At 40.4% G+C, this 23,841-nt stretch overlaps 1 protein-coding gene across 6 annotated transcripts; it reads left to right on the forward strand.

Moving 5' to 3' along the window:
- The first annotated feature begins 9,109 nt into the window (after positions 1-9,109).
- gne (glucosamine (UDP-N-acetyl)-2-epimerase/N-acetylmannosamine kinase) lies at positions 9,110-22,556 on the forward strand. 6 transcript variants are annotated; one of them, XM_019259543.2, is made up of 16 exons: positions 10,332-12,326; positions 13,550-13,638; positions 16,911-16,934; positions 17,040-17,111; positions 17,320-17,468; positions 17,587-17,833; positions 18,032-18,239; positions 18,333-18,485; positions 18,609-18,821; positions 19,021-19,108; positions 19,459-19,669; positions 19,825-19,954; positions 20,048-20,269; positions 20,352-20,534; positions 21,321-21,437; positions 21,574-22,556. In XM_019259543.2, the coding sequence occupies exons 4-16, from the start codon at positions 17,058-17,060 to the stop codon at positions 21,807-21,809; spliced, it is 2,211 nt and encodes a 736-aa protein (XP_019115088.1). In that variant the 5' UTR covers positions 10,332-12,326; positions 13,550-13,638; positions 16,911-16,934; positions 17,040-17,057; the 3' UTR covers positions 21,810-22,556. The 6 variants fall into 6 exon arrangements, with proteins under 6 accessions (XP_019115076.1, XP_019115070.1, XP_019115088.1 ...); XM_019259531.2 differs by lacking the exons at positions 10,332-12,326; positions 13,550-13,638 and adding an exon at positions 9,110-9,294; XM_019259517.2 differs by lacking the exon at positions 13,550-13,638.
- The last annotated feature ends 1,285 nt before the right edge of the window (positions 22,557-23,841 follow it).

Consider the following 23,841-nt stretch of genomic DNA (forward strand, 5'->3'; position numbering starts at 1 on the left):
TTAACTGGGTTTCTTAACTTGGCCTCAATAAGTGGAACAAAAGGAAAAGGTAGGATGTAGCTTAGGGACTGAGTCACAGGACGTTTACAGTGCAGCAGGTACCACTGCGCCGTCTGTCAAGAGAAAAAGGGGACTTTAGAGTTTGTGTCCTTACTGTGCCCACAACGTATTGTCCACGCGCTTTGACTGCAGGGTGTGAGCAGTACAAATTCTCTAACTACCTCTGTATCGTCTCCCTGTACCTGTCTGAAATAGGAATATTGAAAATACTGCAGGAGGCTGGGCCCCCCACTCTCCTCTACAAAAACACTTGGAAAGCATCCAGAGTGGAGCGCATCGTGCCCTAGAAAGCTAGTGCAGTATAACTGTCACGGAGCAATGCAGGGAAGAGAGGAACGTGACAGGACGGTGGGAGCTGGATTCACGCCCACCACACAACCAAATGTGAGCATGAATATAGTGCAGTGGACAGCAACAACAGAGATTTGGAGTTCTCTGAGTAGATTTAAGATACAGAATTTGTATAAAAATCTGTAATAACCTATTTAGTTTGAAATAGTGGTATGCAGACAGGACTGGCCAGCCCTAGTAACTGAAAGTTAAGCTACTGTGGCTAAAACAGATTAAACTTACTCCTCTATACTCATTTGAAGGAGGACTAAGAAATCCCATTTTAAGAACTCACCTCTCTGAATATAACTCTTTTACAGACTTTTTTATTGGAGACAATAAAATGCAGAGAGGCAGTGAAAAATAGATGAGAACATGGTTCACATTATCAGTGCTCGGCCACTTTTTCTCATCGGCTTTAACCAGCTCAAATGACAACGTCTGATGATGTACCACAAATTCAATATAGTGTTGTGGTCAAAGCGCGGTGAGTCTAAGCTTGCTCAGCTGTGAGTGCTTACATTAGCTTACCATCATAAACCGATACTGCCTTCTCATGCAACTCCAGAAGAGAAACAAAGGAAGCTGGAGGAGTTGGATCAGGACCAAAGTGTTGTGTTCGCTTGAGGAGACAAACTGCCCTGGAGGCAGTTTCCTGCAGAGCACTTCTGACAGGTCATACCTGTCCAAACTGATGCTCATTTGAGGTAAACAAAAAGAGGTGAATGTCTTTTACACACAAGGTGCTGGGCAGGTAAAGGTTGGTTGTGATTTTATTCCACAAGAGGAGAAGCTGTTTTTTTTACAATCACAGATGAAAGTCAAAAGTGTGGAAGTAAGACACGTGGTTTGATATTATAGCAGATGTCCTGTTAGAAAGAAGGTTTGGTGTTCTGTTTTGTTTGGCACCAAAAGAAAATATGTATTTTACCTTTTCAGCCCAAATCTAATCTTTTCATGGCTATTCAATGGAGACAAATCAGACAGGTCTACAAAACACTGATCTTTTTTTGGTTGTTGTTGTATTAAAAGCACACTTGAGGTATCCAACCTGGCATTGTTTGAACTGATGGTGGAGTAGAAAAGCTGGACTGACTGCAAAGCTGAACAGATTCTGATTCAGGTGAGAAAAGAAAACAAGGAGACGGAGAAGAGCCAGCATGGAGAGTGATGCATGAGATATGAGACATACCACCCCCAGCTTTTAGAGTGCATACTCGTGTGTGTGTGTGTGCGTGTGTGCATCTAAGCGAACATGAATGTGTGTGTGTGTGTTCTCTTATGAGTATAGACGCATCAAAGAGAGCCAACAAGTGAGAAAGAGCACAGTAAAGAGACAGTTTGTGTCTGTGTGTGTGTATGTGCATGTGCATGTATATGTGTGTGTGTGTGTGTGTGTGTGTGTTTGTGTGTGTGTGTGTGTGTGTGTGTGTGTGTGTTTGTATGCTGTTCTGTGAAGTCATTCTAATTAATAGCTGAGAGTGTTTGGCTGAAAGTGGCGTTCCTTAAATTAGAAAACCCTCTGTTGTCCAACTTGACAGGATTAACTAGCCACATTAGCACCCATGTTCCTGAGATTCATAACAATGATATCTATCTATCTATCTATCTATCTATCTATCTATCTATCTATCTGACTAGTTGGCTTCATTAACTGATTAAGCTACAGGTTTTTTACATAATAGTGAAAAGGAGACTCTGCATCAGCAATACTCATGCTTGGTGACAGTGTGTGTGTGTGTGTGTGTGTGTGTGGTAAAGGTACTGATTAAAGTTGCCCTCGGTATAGTGATCAATACAGAGCGGGTCATAGTTAGTAGCTTTATGAGGTGCAGTCATCCCATCGCCTTTTATTTTATGTGTCAGTCACCCAAAGCCTTGTCACACACACACACACACACACACACACACACACACACACCACCTACATCCATCCCTTCGGTAATAAAGATTGCGCTGACAGAGCAGTCTTACAGTAACCACCCATGGCTCACGTCCAATGAGAAAGGGTGTGTCAGTGTGTGTGTGTGTGTGTGTGTGTGTGTGTGTGTGTGTGTGTATGCCATTCGTGTTTATTGCCATGGATGGAAGTGACGGAGCAAGTGAGCAATGTTATTCCCATGTTGAAAGCGCTGCTTACATTGGTGTCGCAATGTTATTCCCATGTTGAAAGCGCTGCTTACATTGGTGTCAAACTCTTTTTAGCTCATGGGCCACATACAGTAAAACCATAGTACATTCTGAAAATATGACACGAAGAATGAACCATCCATTTACAAAAGAGATGATGAACAGCCAGAAAAACAAGTGCAATTTTAACAATATGTTTTAGTTGTTCCACATTTAGTCATTCTACTGTTATTACATGTGCATTACAATTCACAGATCACTGTGGACCTACAAAAGCACAAAACGTCACATGTATTTTGGAACTGAAAAATAATATAGTATCTTTGCTTCTTCTCTGTCCAGTGGATAAATCTGGAACAGCAATGTTTTTTTGTTTTTTTTAAATAATGATTTGTCTGTAATTTTCACAAAAACAGTAACTAAACTAAAAGACAAAACAAAAGAACCCCTTAATCTCTTTGTCTTCCTTCATTTTGGGGTTTATAGTAAGTATGGTTGGCAAACATAGAAATGGTTAAAGTAAAAACCAAGAAGTTGGACAAAAAGCAGGAGAAAGGGTGGCAAAGTTGAGAAAGGATGGCCGAGTGTGATAGCATAAAACACTTCTCTGTAAGCCTTAACGTTTCTTTAATGACTCAGTAATTCACAGACATAAAATCAACATTTTAGGCTTCTTCTGCAATATGATGAATCTTGATGAATGTAAGTTCAATATTCACTCTCCTTATAGCTCTGTGTTTGGTCTCCACTTCCTCCTGAGGGAAATATCTGGCTCTTTTCTGCTCCACTATATTTACAACTACAGCAGGGTGTGAACTATATAACCAACAACTACATATTCCACTATGAAAGCTATCAAATATAGCTACTTTATGTAAGATTCTGAATGCATGACTTTTATTTATTTTTACCTTGTGGCCTTTACTTTAACTTCTCAGATCTTTATACCTACTAATCCAGTGAGGATGGCAAATGGTCAAACATGGTGGCTAAAAAGTGTAAGAACATTGAAAAGAACATTTTTTTTATATATATTTCAGTATTTCAATGTAAATTAGTTAAAAACACTATTGCTGACAGATACAGAACATGCCAACACCAGACTCTCCATCTCTCCTATGTAACGCCCTTTTTCTCGAAGACAATGAATCAGTATTTATTGATTATTTTTGTGTTTCACCCTGCCTGGAGACGCACACACACACACACACACACACACACACACACACACACACACACACACACACACACACACAGAAACACACGCACACACACAAACTGCTGATGGTGAGCTTTCCAGTGCAGCTGAAATCTGTGAATACATTATACCGTATGTACACTCAGAGGGTCCATGCATATTTGATGGCTATAAAAAGGTAAGGCTGGGGGAGAGTTATGATGGCCATCTTTGCTCATTCTCAGCACAGCACTCTTTATACCTGAGGAAACTATGCACTATTATTCCTAATAGCCCACAAAATCTAATTATGAACAGACCACTGAGAATATTGCCATTTATATGGTAGAAAACTATATTTACGAGAACAACAACACAAGCAGCAACCATTACGTCCACCAGTCGTTCAGAAAAGTTCACAAAGCAAAGTCTTTTATGCCAGCAGTCTTGCACCCTTTGGCTATACTTGTCTCTGCTCATAATTTATTTTTAAAGTTTCAACCTCAAATATTTGCATCTACAGCAGGGAATGAACAATTAAGTCAGTGTTAGATCTAATGTGTCTGGACTAAAAGCATTTTCCCCTGCCTTGTATAACTCTGCTTGCTCCAACTGAAAACGCCCATACAGCCTCTCCCTGTTTTACATGTGACTTTGCAGATATGATGTGTGCCCTTGAAAGAGACCTTGGCTTGCATTGCAGTCATGGGATGAGAGCAGCACTCTGGTTACGCTGCTGCCCCTCTGTGGACAACACCAGGAAGTGCATCCGATTACAGCAGCTGTTTGCATGGTATAATGACAGTATGGTCATATGGGTGGAGGGAATTCCCTGAGTGAGGATGTAAAGTACACTGAGTTGACAGTTATAAATAATCAGTTATTTGCTCAAGGTATGGCGGTATGCAAGCTGTTTAAACTATCCAGTCTGCAAAATGGCTCTGAATGAGGAATTGATAAAAAAGAAACAGTTGATGGTAACACAGGTGGCATTCATGTGACAAAAACCATGAAGAAGTGAAACACAATCTGTTGGAATCAGTTCTGAAATGCTTGTTTTAGCTCAGTTTCATATCAGTAGAACTGTCCCGGTCAGAAACATGAACCGGAAAGCACTATGCACACAACCTAAGCCTAAAAAACTGGCACTGTAGACGTTTGATTAGCTTGTTAGTCAGTCTAGTTTTCAATCTTGTCCTGCAAGAGGACTCTTTGAGGATGTTTTATTGGTTGCATAATGGGTACAGATGGACTGCCACTATAGGTAACGTCTGGTGCATAGTGCAGCATTGTGTTTTTTTGTTTTGTTTTGTTTTTTGCATCTGAAGCATTTTCAACAGTGATACTCCTACTAAACTAAAAATGTCAACATAATTTCACGAGCAAACTGACTGAAGTTGCTCCCACCCAAATACCAAACTGATCCAAAAGCAGCCTAAAGGGAAAAAAAGATTCTTATGCAAAGGCATCAATCGCAGTCCAGGGCCTCAATGTGAAGCTGCTTGGCAGTTGTTTTTTGCATGCCGCACGCATCTTATTTTGTCAAAATTCAGCTGTCCCACCATCATCTACAACTCAGTTCATTTAGCTGCGAGAAAAAGATGCTGAGATAGAAACAGAAGCAGACTCATTTTTCTTTTAAAAGAGATCCTGTGCAAACTGAAATGTTTCTTTGTGTTGGCCATTCCTTTTAGTGAGTCACCCCTTTTTATTATCTCCTTATCAATAATGCACCAGGAACAGTGTTGAAAAGTGACCAAAGAAAGATAAAAGGATAGTACATTAAAAGGAGGGCAGATAAAGCGATGCTGAACAGTTAACAAATGATAATGTGTCTGGATGGGATTTTGTTTATCTGATGCATTTGTTTGCTGTTGTTGTTGTTGTGTACTTGTTCAGGCAGGGGAATCCTGCGCTCTCTTCTGGCTGTTATCTCACAACAACTGCTGTGATAAGCTGCTCACTGCAGCTAAACTTGGCTGGTAAAAAATTACTACAACTGTGGGATTCTCTACCCTGCTGCAACAATCAGGTGTGTATCTGCATGTGAGGATGTAAGAGAGGGAGTAAGAATGAGGAAGATAACAAATGCCTTGTAGGTATTCTGTATTTTATGAGCACAGGTGTACAGGAGGGTGGCACACTGGGTGCTGTTGTAGTATTTTTACTTTGAATCAGTTGATCATGGTAAGATGGGGTGATTGACATACCTTATTCTACAGTACATGGGTCTGAATTTGATGTTGGGGGTTGTATTATTGTAATGCAGCATAACAAAATTTCGGAGACTGCATAAATCCAATATTCCCTCTAACCTGATCATTTTGCGTTCCGTGTTTCATCACACTAACCTGTCAACCATCACTCATTGCCCCCCAAATGTGGTGTAGTAATCATTAAAAAAAATCACCCAGAAAAAATTCAACTTACATTTAATCCAGAAAACAGGAAAGTCACAAAAACACCTTTAAAACCTGGACTATATGGCGCCTGAGCTGAGTGGCAGATTTTATTATGCAAAGACAAAATCACATGACTTAGTCACAAGCTGTTGACTCTTGAGTGCATACATGTTAAGTTACACTTTTTCCCTCTCCCTTCCACCATTTTAACAGCAGATATTTTACTTTTTTTTAACTCTCTTTCTGATGCATGTGTCTCTCTCACAACAATCTTTAGTTTTTCTCATAATAATAAACTTAAGCAAGTTTTGTCACATGTTGTTTGTAACCACAAATCAGAACCCGTGACTGACCGCATTGGAGTGAAGTCCTTTCAGAGCATCAAAGCCCTCTGGGTACATTTTCTGTTTTAATGCATCAACATGGTTCAGTTCCTTCACCGTCTCTCCACAGCCACCATGAAACTTATTCCTCTTATCTTATGTTAGGGGACTTGGCTTTGTTCATTTAACCCATCACAAGGTCAATTAACATATTCATGTGGCAAGAATAAGCTCATAAAAGACAGCACAATGCTTTCAGTAGCTCACACCAAGTGACCCATAAGAACAAAAGGGGAACACCCATTTGTCTTTATGTTGAAATTAGTCTCACATTTCATGACAGCAGCAGTAAGAACAAAGATCAATACAGGAAACCAGGAGCAAACTACAGATTAAAAGATACTTCACACAGCATCAATCTTAAACAAGTGGCACTTGATCTGCCAGGTTACTACCATCACATGACAAGCATAAGTGACCATGTTTGTGAGGGTAACATGAGTGATTACGGCGTGTTTGGAGTATTCATTTCTACAGTTGTCATTTTACAGTCATTTTATACAGTAAGGTGTTGCAAAATCTAATCAGATCATCATACGTACGATGACTGCATGACGATGACTCAGTGCCCCATGTGTATGTACACATGATGGATGTAAAAATAAATCATCTCAGACCTTTTTTTCCTGAATGTTCGAGACAGAGAACCTTCACAGACATCTCAGACGTTTACATAAAATGTATTAAACACATATTTATGGGATTAAAAAGCACACATTAGTCATTTAAAAATAAAAATCAATTGCAGACTGAAAAAAAAAAGAAAAACATGTGAGACTTAATAAAACATGGCAGTAGAAAATATTGCTGTTATATAGCTTCTTCCTTGTGTCAGTCTGTTGCATAAGAAAAACATTTTTGGGCTGAATAACATCAGTCATGTTGACTGTCAGGTTGTGCAGTTTGTAGGAAGTGAACATGTCAGCAGAGACAGCAGCCAGTCCCTGCAGTGCAACGTCACTGTTAAAAGCTGTGACAGAGCACTAGACTCTACTACACACACCTACACACACACACACACACACACACACACACACACACAGACATGCAAACACAAACAAACAGTAATATATAAAAATATTTTTGTGATATTTCATGGTTGAGTGGAAGGAGGAGGAGAGCAGAGGGAGCGATAAATTAAGTGCATTTCAGTCTGTGCACATCCCACTGCGTCTCCCCCTCCCCCTCTCTCTCCCCCCGTCATAGTGACTCATCCCCTGTCCCCCCTTCTGCCCCAACTCCTTACCCCATGTCTTTCAACATCCACACACAGCCAACAATCAGTCTGTCACCCTCCCTTTCTTTTCTTCTCTCTTTAGCCTCCACTGTCCTCCTCAGCCTTCAGTCCTTCTAAAAACTTTCTTTTGTCATTATTTCCAAACCACCATGAAACCAAACCACGTTGGTTGTTGGTTGTTATGCAACCGCAGCCATGGTTGTAGGGGGAAATAGCCCTGCAATGCAGCACAGTTATAAAATTGCAGCAGTCACTACGGGGGCTGCAGCTGAGTCAAATTGCTACCACTTCCACCACTGTTTGAGGTTACTGTTTACTGGTGCTACTGGGAAACTGCCTGTGCTTTTGACCATTAATTTGTAAGTGTTTCTCTGTGATTCATGGTCGAAAGGGAAAAACTGTTTTCTTCAAGGGAAAAATCACCATTTAGACTGTGTGACAGTGGGTGCGTATGTGTACGTGTGTGTGTGTGGGTGTGTGTTTCAGTGTTTCCATAGTTTTCAGCATCCTTGCCAGGTTGCCACTTTCCCTGACATAACTAAGTGTTACAGCATGAAGCTTGTCAAAATAAAGCAAATAAAGCAATACTACTTCCGTCCAGTGTTCAAGAAAATAATGATGATGAATCATCTAAGAAAGATTTTAACATACAAGGAATTTGTCTTGGTGTTTTGGTGTATAGCAAATATTAAGTATAAAATAAAAGGGAGAGTAAATGCTTTTAGAATGCTGTACAGTTTGTGCAGAAATGTGAAATGTTATTGCTGGGTAATGTGCAACGGCTCACAATATGCTAAATATTTTAAATGTGCAAGATATTTATCAAAACGTAGTAGTCCAGAGGATGTTAAATAAAAGTTAAAAGGTGTGTGTTAATTATTAGTTATCACATACAGCCAGTAGAGCCTATGTTAATGTAACGTGCTGGGGCAGATGGTGAGAGTCAGTGTCACTGTTGCAATACTAAAGTACAAAATACTTCACAAGTAAATATTCAAGTGTTACTTCAGATTATATTTAGCATGAAAATATTTGTATAAAATTGTACATTTTGTACCACTATTGCTATGAAATAAATGCAGTGGTGTAAAAAAAAAAGAAAGACAATTTTGCATCTGAGATGTATGGTATCAAGTTGAATAGAATGTAAATATGGAAGTTAAGTACAAATACATGAATTCAGACCAAACAGAGACCAGAGGACAGAGATAGGAACAATGGGTCATGGCCTCCCAGAGGAGGGTTAATCTGGCGTTGTTTAGCAGTATTTATATGTGTAGATGTTTTGTGCTGAGAGTTGGATATATATATGTATACCGTGTGTCTCTCCTGAGTTTTGTATTTTTCTCTCATCCCTTGTGTCATACCATTACAGAATTTTATTATGAAGGTCCACGCCACGCACATCCGGTCCTGTTTCTCGCGGTCCGCCCAGGATTTGACGAACTCCCCCTCGTGTGAATGTTCAGATGTCCAATAACGAGTGGAAACACAAAGACACAGAAAGGACTCGAGTGGGTGCAGGAGCCGATGTCTCCAGCATGAGATGAGAGCAGCGTCTCTGGACAAGTCAAGGTGCGTGACACGACGTCAGTTGATAACGGTTGATAACGGTTGATAACTTCAGCTAAGCGGGGGCTCACCAGCTAACGGCGGCTAACTTTTAAGTGCTAACGCAGTGCCACTGCGAAACGGTCACTGTTTGTATGGGGATGGTTTGGACAGCATGTCCCAAACACTGTCACCACAACACACCGTGTGTGTTGCTAGGGAGTTGTTGTGTTGTTGTGTTGTCGCTTGCCAGACTTGTTGTCAACGGGCTAACGGTCGCTAGCATAACTTCAGTCAGACCGCAGGATAACGGTAAACACCGTGAAGGCGGCACGACGCGATTTTAGCCAACAACAAACACAAACTAACACACAGTTATCACGATTTAAACCTCACTAATATGTGCGCAACTCCTTAATAAGCTACAGAAAAAGATAATACAGGAAAAGTTGACGCTTTAGCTTCGGTGGGACAGGAAGTGAAGCGTTTACCTGCAGTGGAGATGAAAGTCTTTGTTGCAATGTCTGTGATTTCCTTTTTTTTACTCCTCTGTGTTTGGCCTCAGGCAGCACAAATGCAAAGCACATACCAGAGCTGCTAAGAAGGTTGCCAAGTGCTTTACACAATGTTTGCATGGAGGTTGCCTCCAGGCAGAGACGATTTTGTTCCGTCTCCAGTTTATCAAAGTAAATAATGGCAATGCAACGTTGCTCCCGTGTTGCGTTCAGGTGCCTGTCACAAGCTGGTAGCAAAGGGAAACTCCAGCTAACAAACTGCACATAGCTGACTGAATGACACACTGTCACAGTCCTTTTTTAAATTTAATCTGGGTAAATAGGAGTGGACAGGAGAAGTTTGTCACGTCCATGTATTAAATTGTGCAAACACACCTCCCCCTTACAGAAATGACCTGCAGAGCTCCTTTCCTCGTAAAGGACATTAGGTGGCAGTGTCTCATTAAAAGCATACACCATACTCTCATTTGTATCAGGCATGTATAGAGTCTAAGTAGTGACACTGAAATTATTTGTTAATATTTATACATATAAGAAATGAGGAAGGAAGTGAGGACTACTTAAGAAATCATATTTTTAAAGACGAAATACGCATCAGGTAGCTGTTTCTTACAACATTAGGATGTGTAAGTGCACCCTGTGTATTTTGTAGTCATGAGTTCAAGGCCCATTTCTTTGTTTGCTCTTTTTTTTTTGTCCTTATCAGAGTGAATCTGCATTGAACCAGCTCTTGGAAATCAATATTTAGTTTGATGTGGCGTGATCTTTGTGAAATGTGAACCAGGATGTTTTCAACTCTGTCAACATTGAAGGCAGTTTACCCAGCCAGTGTTTGTTTTTTTTACAACCAGGAGGTTGCTGATGCATTGCCGACATTGTTAAACACAAGATAGGTATTTGATCTGTTACTGGCTACAGTATGTTTGGCAATAATATCTACTTTTCATCTCCATTGCCCTTTTTATTAATGAGGATCAAGGCTGCAGCTTATGTTGACTTTTCTTTTTGAGTAATGAGTAAAAACAGTAGCACAAGGAGCAATAGTTGTTACAGCAGGTACATGACGTAAAATGGACATCATTTAATCTAAATGAGATGAAATTACTTGGGGGAAAAAGTCTGTCAATGTTACCTTGAACTTGTTACCTTGTTACCTTTTGGTAAACCAAGGAAAGCAGAAGCCTGTAGGTCTTTGAACCTCTTAAGTAAACAGAGTACACCGCTAACAGTGGGTCAGTTCATACTCCTGTGAATCTGAGACGTGGCAGACTGCAGTAGGCTTCATTGTTTTTATGGCTTCCTTCAGGGTCCCTAAGACGAAGGCTGTCCAGCCAATGAGGTGAAGACAAGCAGGTAGTGCTAGAGTTCAACGTTGACTGTGTGCAGGTCTTGACAGAGGCTGATCCATAGCTGGGATCATTAAGGGATGACTGCACCCATAAAAATATATGATTTGGTTTTGTGTCAATGTTGATAGGAGCGACACATTTCACTCAGGGCTTTATCAGGCTATAAAAAGCCACAGTTGATTTAATGGAACAATGGAAACTATGTTTATAACTCCACAATAAGTACAGGGAAAATGAGGGAAAGTACTCTGGAGAAACAACACATGGAGTAGAAATGAAATAAACTCAGTAAAATTATCTCTCTTTGAGCTCATAGAAATATTAACTGCTACTGTAAATTTCTCCTGTATTGTTTCTATACCTAAGGTAAAGATAGGGACTGAACAACTGCTGTGAAACATTCAATGGTGCAAGGGTTATTATTATATGATAGTACTTAGTGACCTCAAGAAATATAAAGCAATGAAATGTAAACACATTGAGCCGGATCCTCCTGTCACATTGTTTGTGCGTCTATTCCTCAGGTGGTCTGTAGTACAGTCGGTAGTTATTTGATGTTTTAACTTCCAACACTTTGGATAGTACACACATAGTACGCACATGTATTCCTTCAGATAGATATCCCTAAACCATTCCCTGTAACTTTAAGGCACTTGACCCGTATTGTAACAGAATTTGGGGCGGGGCGCCATCAACACCTTCTTCAGCTGAGGATCACACCGGAGATGTTCCGGGTCATTTTGTGAATCTCCGCAGATTAAAATGAAGCATATTGTTTCTGATGTCTGTCATGTGAGGTAGATATGGATACTGTACATTAACATAGGGACTCTGAAGATGACCTGCTGTGCTGTGTTCATGGCAGGATGCCACATTCTTTCCTTTTCCCCGTGCAGCCAATCACCAGCTTTAATCCAAATTAACCCAACCCCGGTCTCACACAGCACCTCCCCCATCAGTATGTCTGTGTCACACCACCTCTCGCTCCGTTCCTTTCTCTCCTCCTCTGCCGCTTGCTGGCTCGCGCATGCTCTCCCTCCCCGCATTGAGTATTGCGGTCGGGCTAACGAGAGAAATAAAAAGATAGAAGAATTGAGCAGAGCAGAGTGTGATTTTTAAATTTTTTTAAGCCGACAATTCACAGAGACGTGGGATGGAAAAGCATTCGGGTTCATTATGCATAAACCCCCATGTGAGTGAGATGCTTTTTTTTCCTCTCCTCCTCCCTCCCTCCCTCCCTCTCTCATAGATTTCGTCTTCATCTTAACATCCTGTCTTTATTTCTCACAGTCTATCAATGCCTCTGTTATATTTTGTACAGTATCTCCGTCTTCCTCCATTGCTGACTGTGTCATCCCTGCCTTTTGCTTTCTGCATGCGTCCCTGCCCCCATGCTATAACATTGGCTGCTGATGCTGTCTTGTGATGCTTGAGTAGAAGTCACGGTGTGATGAATGAGATTCAGGCTAATTCACAGGATTTAGTCCAGGAGGCTTTTTGTGTGTGTGTGTGTGTGACATGACACACAAGAGTTAGAAGAATGGCACAACAGCAAGGAGTGAGTCGTACGTCACTTTGACAACATCACAGATATCACTAGAATACCTTAAGCTGCCATTCACTCTGTGCTGTTACACCTTTAAAAGATGTAGCTGCTGTTGATTTTCAACTGCATCTGAACTTGCCTTAATTTGGACGGCTGCTTTCAGATAAAATTGAAATGCTCTTGTAACCTTCCTGCAGCTCATCTGTGAGTGCTTTTGTCTGATTATAGCTGAGACAGTTGGCAAAACTAAGGTGATAAACATTCATGGTGATTAAGAAAAGTCATGATTTTACAGAACTAAACTAAACAAAATTATCGTGGACAACATCAGCCCTCACAGATGGCTGACACAACATGGCATAGCAATTAACCAAACGTTTTAACTGCATTTCCTTAAAGGTGTGTGAGTAAGACATATGTGGAGGCAGAGGGAAAGAAGTTGTACAGCCCAACTTAAATCACGAATCACATCCCAACTATTGATTCATTAATAAACCAAAGAGGGGGAAAAACAGAGTGGGTAGGCTGGTGTTGACTGGTGGCTTCACAGTACATTTCCCTGTATGTCATTCAAAGAAATGTGACATGTTGAAAATATAGTAATTAAATTTCCTTTGAAATGAAGGTTGTGATTTAAAAAGGTCAGTTATAATAGACAGCTAAATACCTTTAAATCATCAAAACTACAGTTGGTGGGCTGTCGTCGTGTGCGTAGCTGTAATAAATGTGGTTACAATAATAATAATTATAAGACCAAATCTACAAGCTTCAACTCCATGAAGTTAGTTGTACTTTATTGTATCTCCGTTAAATTCTCCAGCGTCTCATCTGAGTGATTGAGCATGCCAATAACACTGATTTCTTGCTAGCTGAACTGGGTACATTCTCCGTATGTTCCCTGGCTGGCTGAAATTCCAAGTGATAAGAGACGCGTGAGATCTGTGTCTCGATTTTTAAGGTCAGTATCACGTTTCTGTAATTACGAGATGCAAAAGACGCCATTTTATTTCTTTTGGGGATGCAATATACTATTGTGGCATTCATAACTATGTAACAACTTGCCATGGCGTCATTATAGGAATATAATAAATTGGAGTAATATATAATACATTGGAGTATTACAAGATTCGAAGTCTTCATGTTGCAGCTCTTCTCTTTAGCTTTTGGCACACTGTTACGTTTGCCTTATTTCTTTTGTTATCTAGATGTCGTCGTCATTATTTTACACTTTCGCTGTGTCTTAAGTGTCACAAAAATGTTTTTAGGTTTGGACTAAAAATGGCCGCCATTGCAACTACATACTTACTAAGTGTGTCCGCCTTAACTTGGAGATGAACACATCCCTGATCAGAAACAAGCCGAGCCACTTGATGGAAAATTTTAGCAGATGCTGTTGGAAGGTTCTGGAATATCATCTCCAGTGTCTTTGTTTAAATTGTTTCTGTTTACCTTTAACGACACCAGTCAGGCAGACTGCAAAGAGCGTTCAGGCGTATTCTTTATGAGTTTTGCACCTCCCTCGGTTACTACGCCACTCTACCAATTTCATTGGCATCAGAGGTGTGGCACTGTTTTAACAAACTGTTTGTGAGTCTCAATGATAGAACAAATAATATAAGATCTTAGCAGCGCGGCCTACATCTCAAACATTGATTTTAAAATATTAAATTACTGTGGCAAAACCTTTCAGGCTCCAAAAAGAATTTTCATCATGACTGAAATCAAAGCACGCTTTGAGAAGTGACCGTCCTTTAAAGGACAGGCCTTTTTTTGAGTTGAGTTGTTCTCTACTTTCCCTCCTTATAAAAAGGCTCAATAAAGAGATTCATGTTGATGACCCATCCCTAGTTTTTCTCTCCATCTGAGTAGTCCCATGACAAGATTATTAGACTATAAAATGATTTTTGATTTGGCTCCTCTCCATCCTCCGTGGCTATTGATTCTATATTTACTATCCATTTATTTGCACTAGTGAAATAAATAATTTATTAATTATTAATAATATACAATGCAAATAATAGGAAGCACTATAAAGTGGGGGTGTCAGAAATCTGTACTTCTATACTATTTTAATTCAACACAAAAATTAAAATGTGTAGTAAAAGTTCATTTTACATTCAAAGAAGTTTCTAAACAACAATCAGTCAGTCAGAACGACGCCCTCCGCAATGAGTTAACTAGTAGACAATCTCCACCTTGCTCTTCGCGTCCCGTGTTGTCTACTGACAATCACAAAGCTCTGCAGCAAAGACGCAGATAGTGAGAGAGACATTATTTGGTATTACATTTGGCTACGTCGTCAGTAACAAGCCTCCTCCACACGCCGCTCACCTGCTGCTGTGAAAATGGAACCGCAAGTGAAAAACTTTTAATCCTGAGTTTTAGAAATCAGAAATACTTTATTATTCCCTGAAGGGAAATTTTAAGCTTAAAGTAGTAAAAGTCAAATATATAAATGAAATATAAAAATCCACCCCTATTGCACTGGCGTTCTGTGGGAAACAAACTGGTCTGCAATTTTTTTTTTTGTAATAGCACTGTGTACAGGCTGTGAAAGGTAAAACAAATCTTATGCTGTGGTAATAGAAAGAGGTATCGAGCATTGTTTTTTAATACTAATATTGAATCAAAGTTTAAATTCTTCCATCATGATAATAACCTTACTAGAAACAGTGAGGCGCTTGTCATCATAACAAATTGTCTGGCTGGACAACATTACAAACAGCATGGCCTGTGCTAAGCGAAGGATCACGGCATGAAAAACATGATGGAATTTAACATTAGTGCCACAGTTGGAACCCAGTTTTTTTTCTTTTTCTTTTTCTTTTAATCTTTCATGTTTGTTAGCTCGTTCTGATGTCAGTGACCCCTCCACTCCTATTTTCAGAAGAGAGAGAGAGAAATGCAACTCAGCCAGTGACTGAATCTAACCTCGGACATTTGTAAATCCCAGGCACCGAATCTGCTCTGGAATTTGAGCTCCCTTTTGATTTTTGACTTTGGCTCAAATATATGCAATAATTATTAATGTATGTTAACTGAAGGTTGGCGTTGTTGTATTTAAGAACTAGAGTTGTGCTCAATTGGGAAAGTGCAGTGTCATAATAGATTCACAGCAGCAGATGGCAGCATGTTTTTTTTTTGTAAAATGAGAGTTCTCTTTTCGAGTGGAGGAAGCACTCGTCATTGAAAAGCTCACAGGTTATAGTTTAATGTTGGATGAGCTATAGAGGGCATGCAAGAAACATTGGTACACACTGTTGAAAGCTGAAGAGAAGGTAAGATCATTTTTCACAGAAGATATTTTGGCATGTCACAGTAGGAAAAGCACAGGTGTATGTATATTAAATGAATGATAGCTGAATTACATTTAGCTGCAGGGTCCTGGTATTGTACATGTGCTCATTGTTACAATGTCTGGGTTCATGGGGACACCTGAACAGAACAAAGACATCATTAAAAATGATTAGGAACACCATCGTTTACTGTGATGACAAATCAGAATTACTGCCGTGAAAAAAATGTGCTGAAACTATACCTTTTGAGTTTTGTAAGTCTGATACTGTGCAGGATGTTTTATTTATTTGGACACAGCTGCCATCATCATCTTTTGTCCTTTTTTATGGTTAAAACACAAAACGTTATTATTCAGTTATTAAAAGAATATTTAATATTTAAAACAAGCCATGCACCTTTTTATAAGGAAAAAGAAAGAAACAGGAAAACTGGAGCTGCCATGACATTCACAGACACTGACTCACTATAGACTTAAGAAGACAAGGGTGGTGGCACTCTACAACTTCCCACTGACTTGTTTCCAGATCTTTGGAAACTCACTGAACAAAAGGCATGTTTGTGTCTACAATTTAAAATTAAAGTAGAGTACTTGATTTTTTGATTACTTTATTTGATCACACTGGGGTCTAGATTTTTGGCTGACACTGCCACATTTACAGCAACATTTATTGTAGTGCACTGTCTCTGATAATTAAACCAATAAATAGAAAGTATTTTTAGGGTATCTCCCTTTAAAGACCAGTTTCCTCATCCCCTTGTCACGTGACTAAACTGAGCCATGTGTGAGTGAGACCCATGCCTCCCCATGCAAAGCGTCCCTGTGTCCTTACGGCATGTTTCCCACCTCCAAAATAAATAAATGTCAGCATGTGTTGTTTATGTAAAATGCAAAACATTTTTAGTGTAGTGTTTTGTTGTGTTTTCATTCTACAGCAACTGAATATTTGGAAGGCCCAAGTGAGTATGATGTGGGTGGGCTAGGGTATTGGAAATTATGGATAACATTATGCTTAACCAACTCATTACTGGAGCTCACCCTCGCCCTTTGTCCTTGTTTTCTAGGAGCTTTACTATATAAGAATGCAAAGGAGCAAAGCACAGATGGAGAGGAAAAGGACAGTGGAGCAGAATCAGGTATGACTTTGACTCCATATGAAAATGTTTATTTAGAACATGATCATTCTTTAGTTGCCTTTATACATGAAGATAGTAATATTCTTGCAGACCCCACTAGTGGAATAATTACACATATCAGGCATATATCAGAGGTGTGTTTCTGTATGTCTAATAATGTTCTCTGTGTGCGTTTGTGTGTGTGTGATGGTTATTGCATTTGATGTAGTGTGAGAGGAGATTGAGGGTGTGTGTGGCGACATGCAACAGAGCGGACTACTCCAAGCTGGCCCCCATTATGTTTGGAATCAAATCCCACCCTGAAGAGTTTGAACTGGAAGTTGTGGTGCTTGGATCCCATCTCATTGATGACTACGGGTAAGACCAAAGTGGCACAGCAGTGTCCTTCAAGAAAGTCCCAAAACTGAAACCGTGTGGGTCTTCACTTGGGTTTAGGTGATTTTAAATTATTTTTTTTCTACTTTCTGCTCTGCAGGAACACTTTTCGGATGATTGAGCAGGACGACTTTGACATCGGCTCCAAGCTCCACACCATCGTGAGAGGCGAAGATGAAGCCGCCATGGTGGAGAGCGTCGGCCTGGCGCTCGTGAAACTCCCTGATGTTTTACAGAGGCTGCGCCCTGATATCCTGATCGTCCATGGCGATCGCTTTGACGCACTGGCTCTAGCAACTGCTGCAGCGCTGATGAACATTAGAATACTTCATCTGGAGGGAGGAGAGGTGAGGAGGCAGGACTCGAAAATATATTCTCGTTATATAATGTAGCACTTTTTACAGTGTATGTGCCATGTCTTACCTTTATTAAAGCAAGAGAGACTACAGTAATCGAAGCAAACATGGTGCATAAGATATCCATAATTACTTACTTAGTAGTAATCGCTACCAAATGACAAATAACACCCTTGCTCCTTTTCCCAGGTGAGTGGCACGATCGATGACTCAATCCGCCACGCCATCAGTAAACTGGCCCATTACCACGCCTGCTGCACACGCATGGCAGAGCAGCACCTCATCGCCATGTGTGAGGACCACTCTCGCATCCTGCTGGCTGGCTGCCCTTCATACGACAAACTGCTGTCCACTCATCACAGAGATGACTACATGGATATTATCAAGAGCTGGCTGGGTATGCAGAGATGCCGTCATGGGTCAGAAATACAGTTTGAAACATCAGATTATGTTTGTGTGTCATGTGTGGGGTGTCTGTTCATGTTTGCAGGTGACAAGGTGAAGGAGCAAGACTACATAGTGGCTTTGCAGCACCCAGTTACCACTGACATCCAGCAATCCATTAAGATCTACGGGCTGATGCTGGATGCCCTGCTCTCCTTCAACAAAAAGACCCTCATCCTCTTCCCTAACATTGATGCTGGTTAGTTTCACTTACTGGTTGCTTTAGTTCCTATTTGTTTTTCTAGGCTATGTTGTCCTCGGGATGTCAAAGTAAAACTAAGATCACATGATTAATTATGATCCACCCTTCCTACGTCAACAGGAAGTAAGGAAATGGTGCGAGTGATGCGAAAGAAAGGCATCGAGCAGCACCCCAACTTCCGCGCCATGAAGCACATTCCCTTTGAGCAGTTCATCCAGCTGGTGTGCCACGCCGGCTGCATGATTGGAAACAGCAGCTGTGGTGTACGAGAAGCCGGGGCCTTTGGCACTCCTGTCATTAACCTGGGAACAAGACAAACTGGCAGAGAAACAGGTAGGTTTGGTAGAACACAAGATTGGCCCTCATTTAATTAACCATTGCTACACTACAAACAGTTTTAGAATTTGTGACGTAGAACAGCCGGAAAGGCTGCGAAAGAAATGTTGCTCAGGCATTGAGAGAACACCTCATATAGGCAATCTAAAATTAGTCTCTCACAAAGCTGTGTTGATGATGTTTCCCTCTCTGCTAGGTGAAAATGTTCTACATGTCAGAGATGCTGACACTCAGAATAAGATCTACCATGCTCTGGAGCTGCAGTTTGGAAAGAGATACCCCTGGTATGAGCAACATTCAGTCTGTTTCACTGGGTCTTTTTGAGCGAAGTCTTCTGGAGAACAGTTTTAATTGCTGAAGTTTACTAAATTTAAAAAGCATATCTTACAGTATACTTTTTTATAACATCTAATCTATGGAAAATATGGTTAAGATTACATAAACCTACAATGGAAACATCAGTAAGTGAATTTGTATATGCTACTTTTTTTGCTTACTGGGTTGTCTCACTGTAAATGTAGCATGTGTGCTCTCTAAAATGACATAAAAGAAATTAAATTTAAAAGATAGTAATGATACGAAAGTGTCCAGTCTTACCGAAAGCCAACTACGTTATTTTTCTGTTTTCCATCAGCTCTAAGATTTATGGTGATGGCAACGCAGTGCCTCGTATTCTCAAGTTTTTACGTTCCATTGACCTGGAGGAGCCCCTACAGAAGACTTTCTGCTTTCCGCCAGTGAAAGACCCCATTTCCCAGGACATCGATCACATCCTGGAGACACAGAGTGCTCTGGCCGTTGACCTGGGAGGGACCAACCTTAGAGTGGCCATCATCTGCATGAGGGTAGGCAGCATAGACTCTCCTATCCTTTTGACGTAGCTGTCACACCATTTTTATGAGCCTTAACCATTTATAACAATGCTGGGTGCCACTTCTCATTATTTAGAGTTTTGTATTTAATGCATATTAATAAATAAAAAATTAAATTCTCCACCCAGGGTAACATAGTGAAGAAGTATACTCAAGCCAATCCAAAGACCTTTGAGGACAGGATGCAGCTTATATTAAAGATGTGTGCAGATGCCATGCAGGACGCAGTCTGCCTCAACTGTAGAATACTCGGAGTTGGTATGAAAAAAAAAAAAAACACTCACTCACATTTCTTAATGTAAAAACCACATTATAGAACCATCATCCTATAGCGCCTACTCTACATTTTAGGAGTGTCCACTGGTGGGCGTGTAAACCCACAAGAAGGTGTGGTCCTACACTCCACAAAGCTGATCCAAGAGTGGTCCTCAGTGGATCTGAGAACACCCATCTCCGACGCCCTCCACCTACCCGTCTGGGTCGACAATGACGGCAACTGTGCTGCACTGGCTGAGAAGAAGTTTGGTCATGGAAAGGGAGTGGAGAACTTTGTCACTGTCATCACAGGAACTGGTGAGAAGTCAGGTCTTAATAACTCTAATCAGTCGCCTGATCTTACTAACTAAGGATGTAAATATCTTCACTCTGTGTTTAGGTATTGGAGGAGGGATTATCCATCACAGTGAGCTGGTTCACGGCTCTACCTTCTGCGCTGCGGAGCTCGGGCACATCATGGTTTCCTTAGAAGGCCCGGAGTGTTCGTGTGGCAGCAGAGGATGTATAGAGGCCTATGCGTCTGGCATGGCCCTACAGAAAGAGGCTAAAAGGCTGTATGACGGTGAGCTTTTGTTAATGTGTGTATAAAGAGTGTGCTGAGAAAAAGGTGCATCTTCGTACACACCCTTTTAGTCTTGTTTGTCCACTGGCATTGTGTGTGAATAATGCAAAGTTCACACGCAAAAATGTCCACATAACATGCACCGGAGACACAGGCGTCTCCTAAACAAAGAGGCTTGAATATAGGTGGGTTGGAATGCCCTTTTTCCAACTTTAAGCTTAAAATCCTGACACTGAAGCAACAAAGAGTGAAGACAAAATGTTTTTCTGCATTTCTTACCTTTGTTCTGGTCTTAGGAGGTATGACTTAAGGGTAGGGTAACCAGTTCATAACATAGTGCTATTGTTGTGAAACTCTTGCTAAAGTTGCTGATGCGCAGCTAACACACAGAGAGGATATTTCCCAGAGCCAGCACACCAGCACCAGACAACTCACCTGCTAATATAGGTAACATCACAACAAAAACACGTCTCTACTAAGTTTGATGTTACCCGATGCATGAAAGAGACTTGGTTTCCCAGCTACATAGACAGTGCTGTTTCAGTGCACACACAGAGTAGCAAGGCTAGTGAACCATGAGAAGATAATTGTGTATTAAGTGTATTAGATAATCTCATCGTAGATGTAATCTTATTACCAAGAATCACTTATCCCATCTTAAACTTTGTTCAAATCTATCTGGATGAAGAAAACCTAGCAAAGTGCTTAAATTTAATGTAGCTCCTTACCACTCATGTCTCAAAGGCTTTTAAACAATCATCCACCTGTGTTTTATGTATCTCTCAGAGGATCTGCTGAACGTGGAAGGCATGGATATGAAGCTCACAGAGCCAGTCACCGCTGGCCACCTCATCAACGCAGCAAGACTGGGGAACTCCAAAGCCGATGCGGTTCTGAACAAAGGTCAGCACACACATAATTTGTTCAAGAAATTCAAACTACACTTTATCTTTACTTGCATCACTGTTTGTAAATTCTGTTACCTAAAAACAAGAGACATTTTTAATTTCAATCTGTCTTCATCTTCCCGTCTCCACAGCCTCCACAGCACTAGGTGTAGGCATCATTAACATCCTCCACATAGTGAACCCCAAGCGGGTGATTCTGTCTGGAGTCTTGGCCTCTTACTACCAAGCCCCAGTGCAGCGCATCATCTCTGAGAGAGCCCTCCTCTCTGCCCAGAGCATCGAGGTCCTTGCATCAGACTTGGAGGAGCCTGCTTTACTCGGAGCAGCTAGCATGGTGTTAGACTATGCAACCAGAAGGATATATTGAAGGATGTAGTCCTAATTTACAAAGAACTGCTCCCAACCAGAGGACTACACCACTGAAAGTAGTAATAATTCTGCCCAGATAGATACATAAGGATATCTAGGGGATACATTTTGAAAGCTAGAGTGAAAGACAATGCATTCAACCATCATGTGTTTACCTTGATTTAAATGTTTTAATTTTTAATTTTTATTTTTTACATTGATGAAGACAATTTTTCTTGTGAAAAACTCAGTCTTAAGTCTGTGAGAATCGTGCCTTCACAAGGCCAGATGTTGGCCAGTTTCCAACCTGGATACATATGTCATGTGTAAGTTGGGTCCATTGCATGGGCCAGAAATCTCACAACTCTTTTGAGGTTTAGTGAAGCCCCAAGAGCTTATTCGAGGAGTTAACGGTTCCTTCAAGTCAAAATTACCCATGCTGTACGGGGTAGCAATCACCCACTCTGTTCTACTACTTGCAATGTGATGTGGGTGGATGGAAAAGTATGTCAGTATAGAAAGCTTGTTTCAGATGTGACCAAAATATTACTGAAACATTCTCCTGTAGCTTCCTCTCTGTTCTCTATGATTGCTTGCGAGTTTTCATTCTCAATTTTTGTTCAATTTTTGAGATGTAACTGTCATGTTATGTTACATGTCCATGTTTTGTTATAATTTAAATTATTTAAGGTTTTGGGAGAACATGCTTGAAGGTGATTGAATAGTTGGTGGTCTTGAAAGCTTTAGGGCTAATAAATGATTAATTTAAAAAAAAAATCAATATGTTACACTGATACATAGGTAGTGTTAAGGCAGCGACTGCTTTAGCCTAATAGCTGCTAATAATACTGATGCTGATAATAATGGATTACATTTAAGTAGTGGTTTACTCAAAGTGCTTTACAGTGAATATAGGAAACTTGCCTCGTGGTGGAGTGATGGACGGCAGCAATTTTGCACCAGAATGTGAAAGAGCCAAGTTTGAGAATTTTTTGCCAGGGCACCAGGGACCCCCCCCTACTCTTTCACAATAAGTGCCATGGTATCTTTAATGACCACAGTGAGTCGAGACCTTGTTTCAACATCTCATCCAAAGAAAGGCATCTCCTACAACACAGTGTCCCTGTAAGTGTGCTTGAGCAGTGAGTTTTTAAATATAGCACGAGAGGGAAGACTTTCTTTTACTAGCCCAAGTGCACCACTTCCAGCAGTAACTTAGATGAGAGACTTCTCTGGAAAACTAAGTGCTAGCCAAGCCCACACCTGCTAAACATGTTGGTATGACTGCTGGTAATCTTTTGCCTGAATCAGGTGAAATTTTTTTACACGTCATTACCACAGACCTTATGAAGATTTCAGCTGTTTTCTTCATGCCTTCTGTATTTTATTTCAAAATATTTACATGGTTTGTATGTACTATTGCATACAGTATTGTACATTATATGATAGACATTTCTTTGGTTATGTCCAAATAAAAGTTGTTTTGTTTTAAATATACACAAGAAAATCAACTTTATTTAAGTCAAACAAGAAAGACATGGCTGTTCTGAAGAATGTGAATTTATTGACACTGTTGCAAAAGACCAGTCTACAATATTGGTGGACTCTGATTCTCAGCTTCTTACTTTGATGTCTACACAGAAAAAGTGTGTCTGCATCTTTTACAGCCTTGAAATACGTGTACTGTAATGTTTAGTGGTAAAACATAACTGACGTGTTTTTCAAGTAGTCCAGTGGAGAGCTGCTGTTTCCAAAAGTAGTTCCCGTAAGAGTCTCCTGGATGTTTAAACTGAATGACATATCCAGTCGCATAGCAATGTTTATGCAATGTTTATGTGCTGTAAATGGGATTATACAATAGCCATGATTAGCCATTATAACCACGTTGATTTTTGCACTCTAGATTTGGTATAAGTAACAAATTGGATTCATTTTTTGATGATGTTCTGGATTTTTATGCCTGAATTACAATCATCGTAAAACATTGGATTACAAAAAAAAAAAATCACATTAATGTTTTTATTTTTCATCAATGAGGGCAAACTTAATTC

This window comes from Larimichthys crocea, chromosome X, assembly GCF_000972845.2.
Source record: "Larimichthys crocea isolate SSNF chromosome X, L_crocea_2.0, whole genome shotgun sequence".
Lineage (NCBI taxonomy): Eukaryota > Metazoa > Chordata > Actinopteri > Sciaenidae > Larimichthys > Larimichthys crocea.

Excerpts from the sequence above, each read along its gene's own strand:
- gne (XM_019259517.2), top strand. The coding sequence starts at position 12,288 with ATGGAAAAGCATTCGGGTTCATTATGCATAAACCCCCAT. Across the intron at positions 16,935-17,039 it reads TGAATATTTGGAAGGCCCAA|GAGCTTTACTATATAAGAAT; the intron begins GTGAGTATGATG and ends CTTGTTTTCTAG. Across the intron at positions 21,438-21,573 it reads CGATGCGGTTCTGAACAAAG|CCTCCACAGCACTAGGTGTA; the intron begins GTCAGCACACAC and ends CCGTCTCCACAG.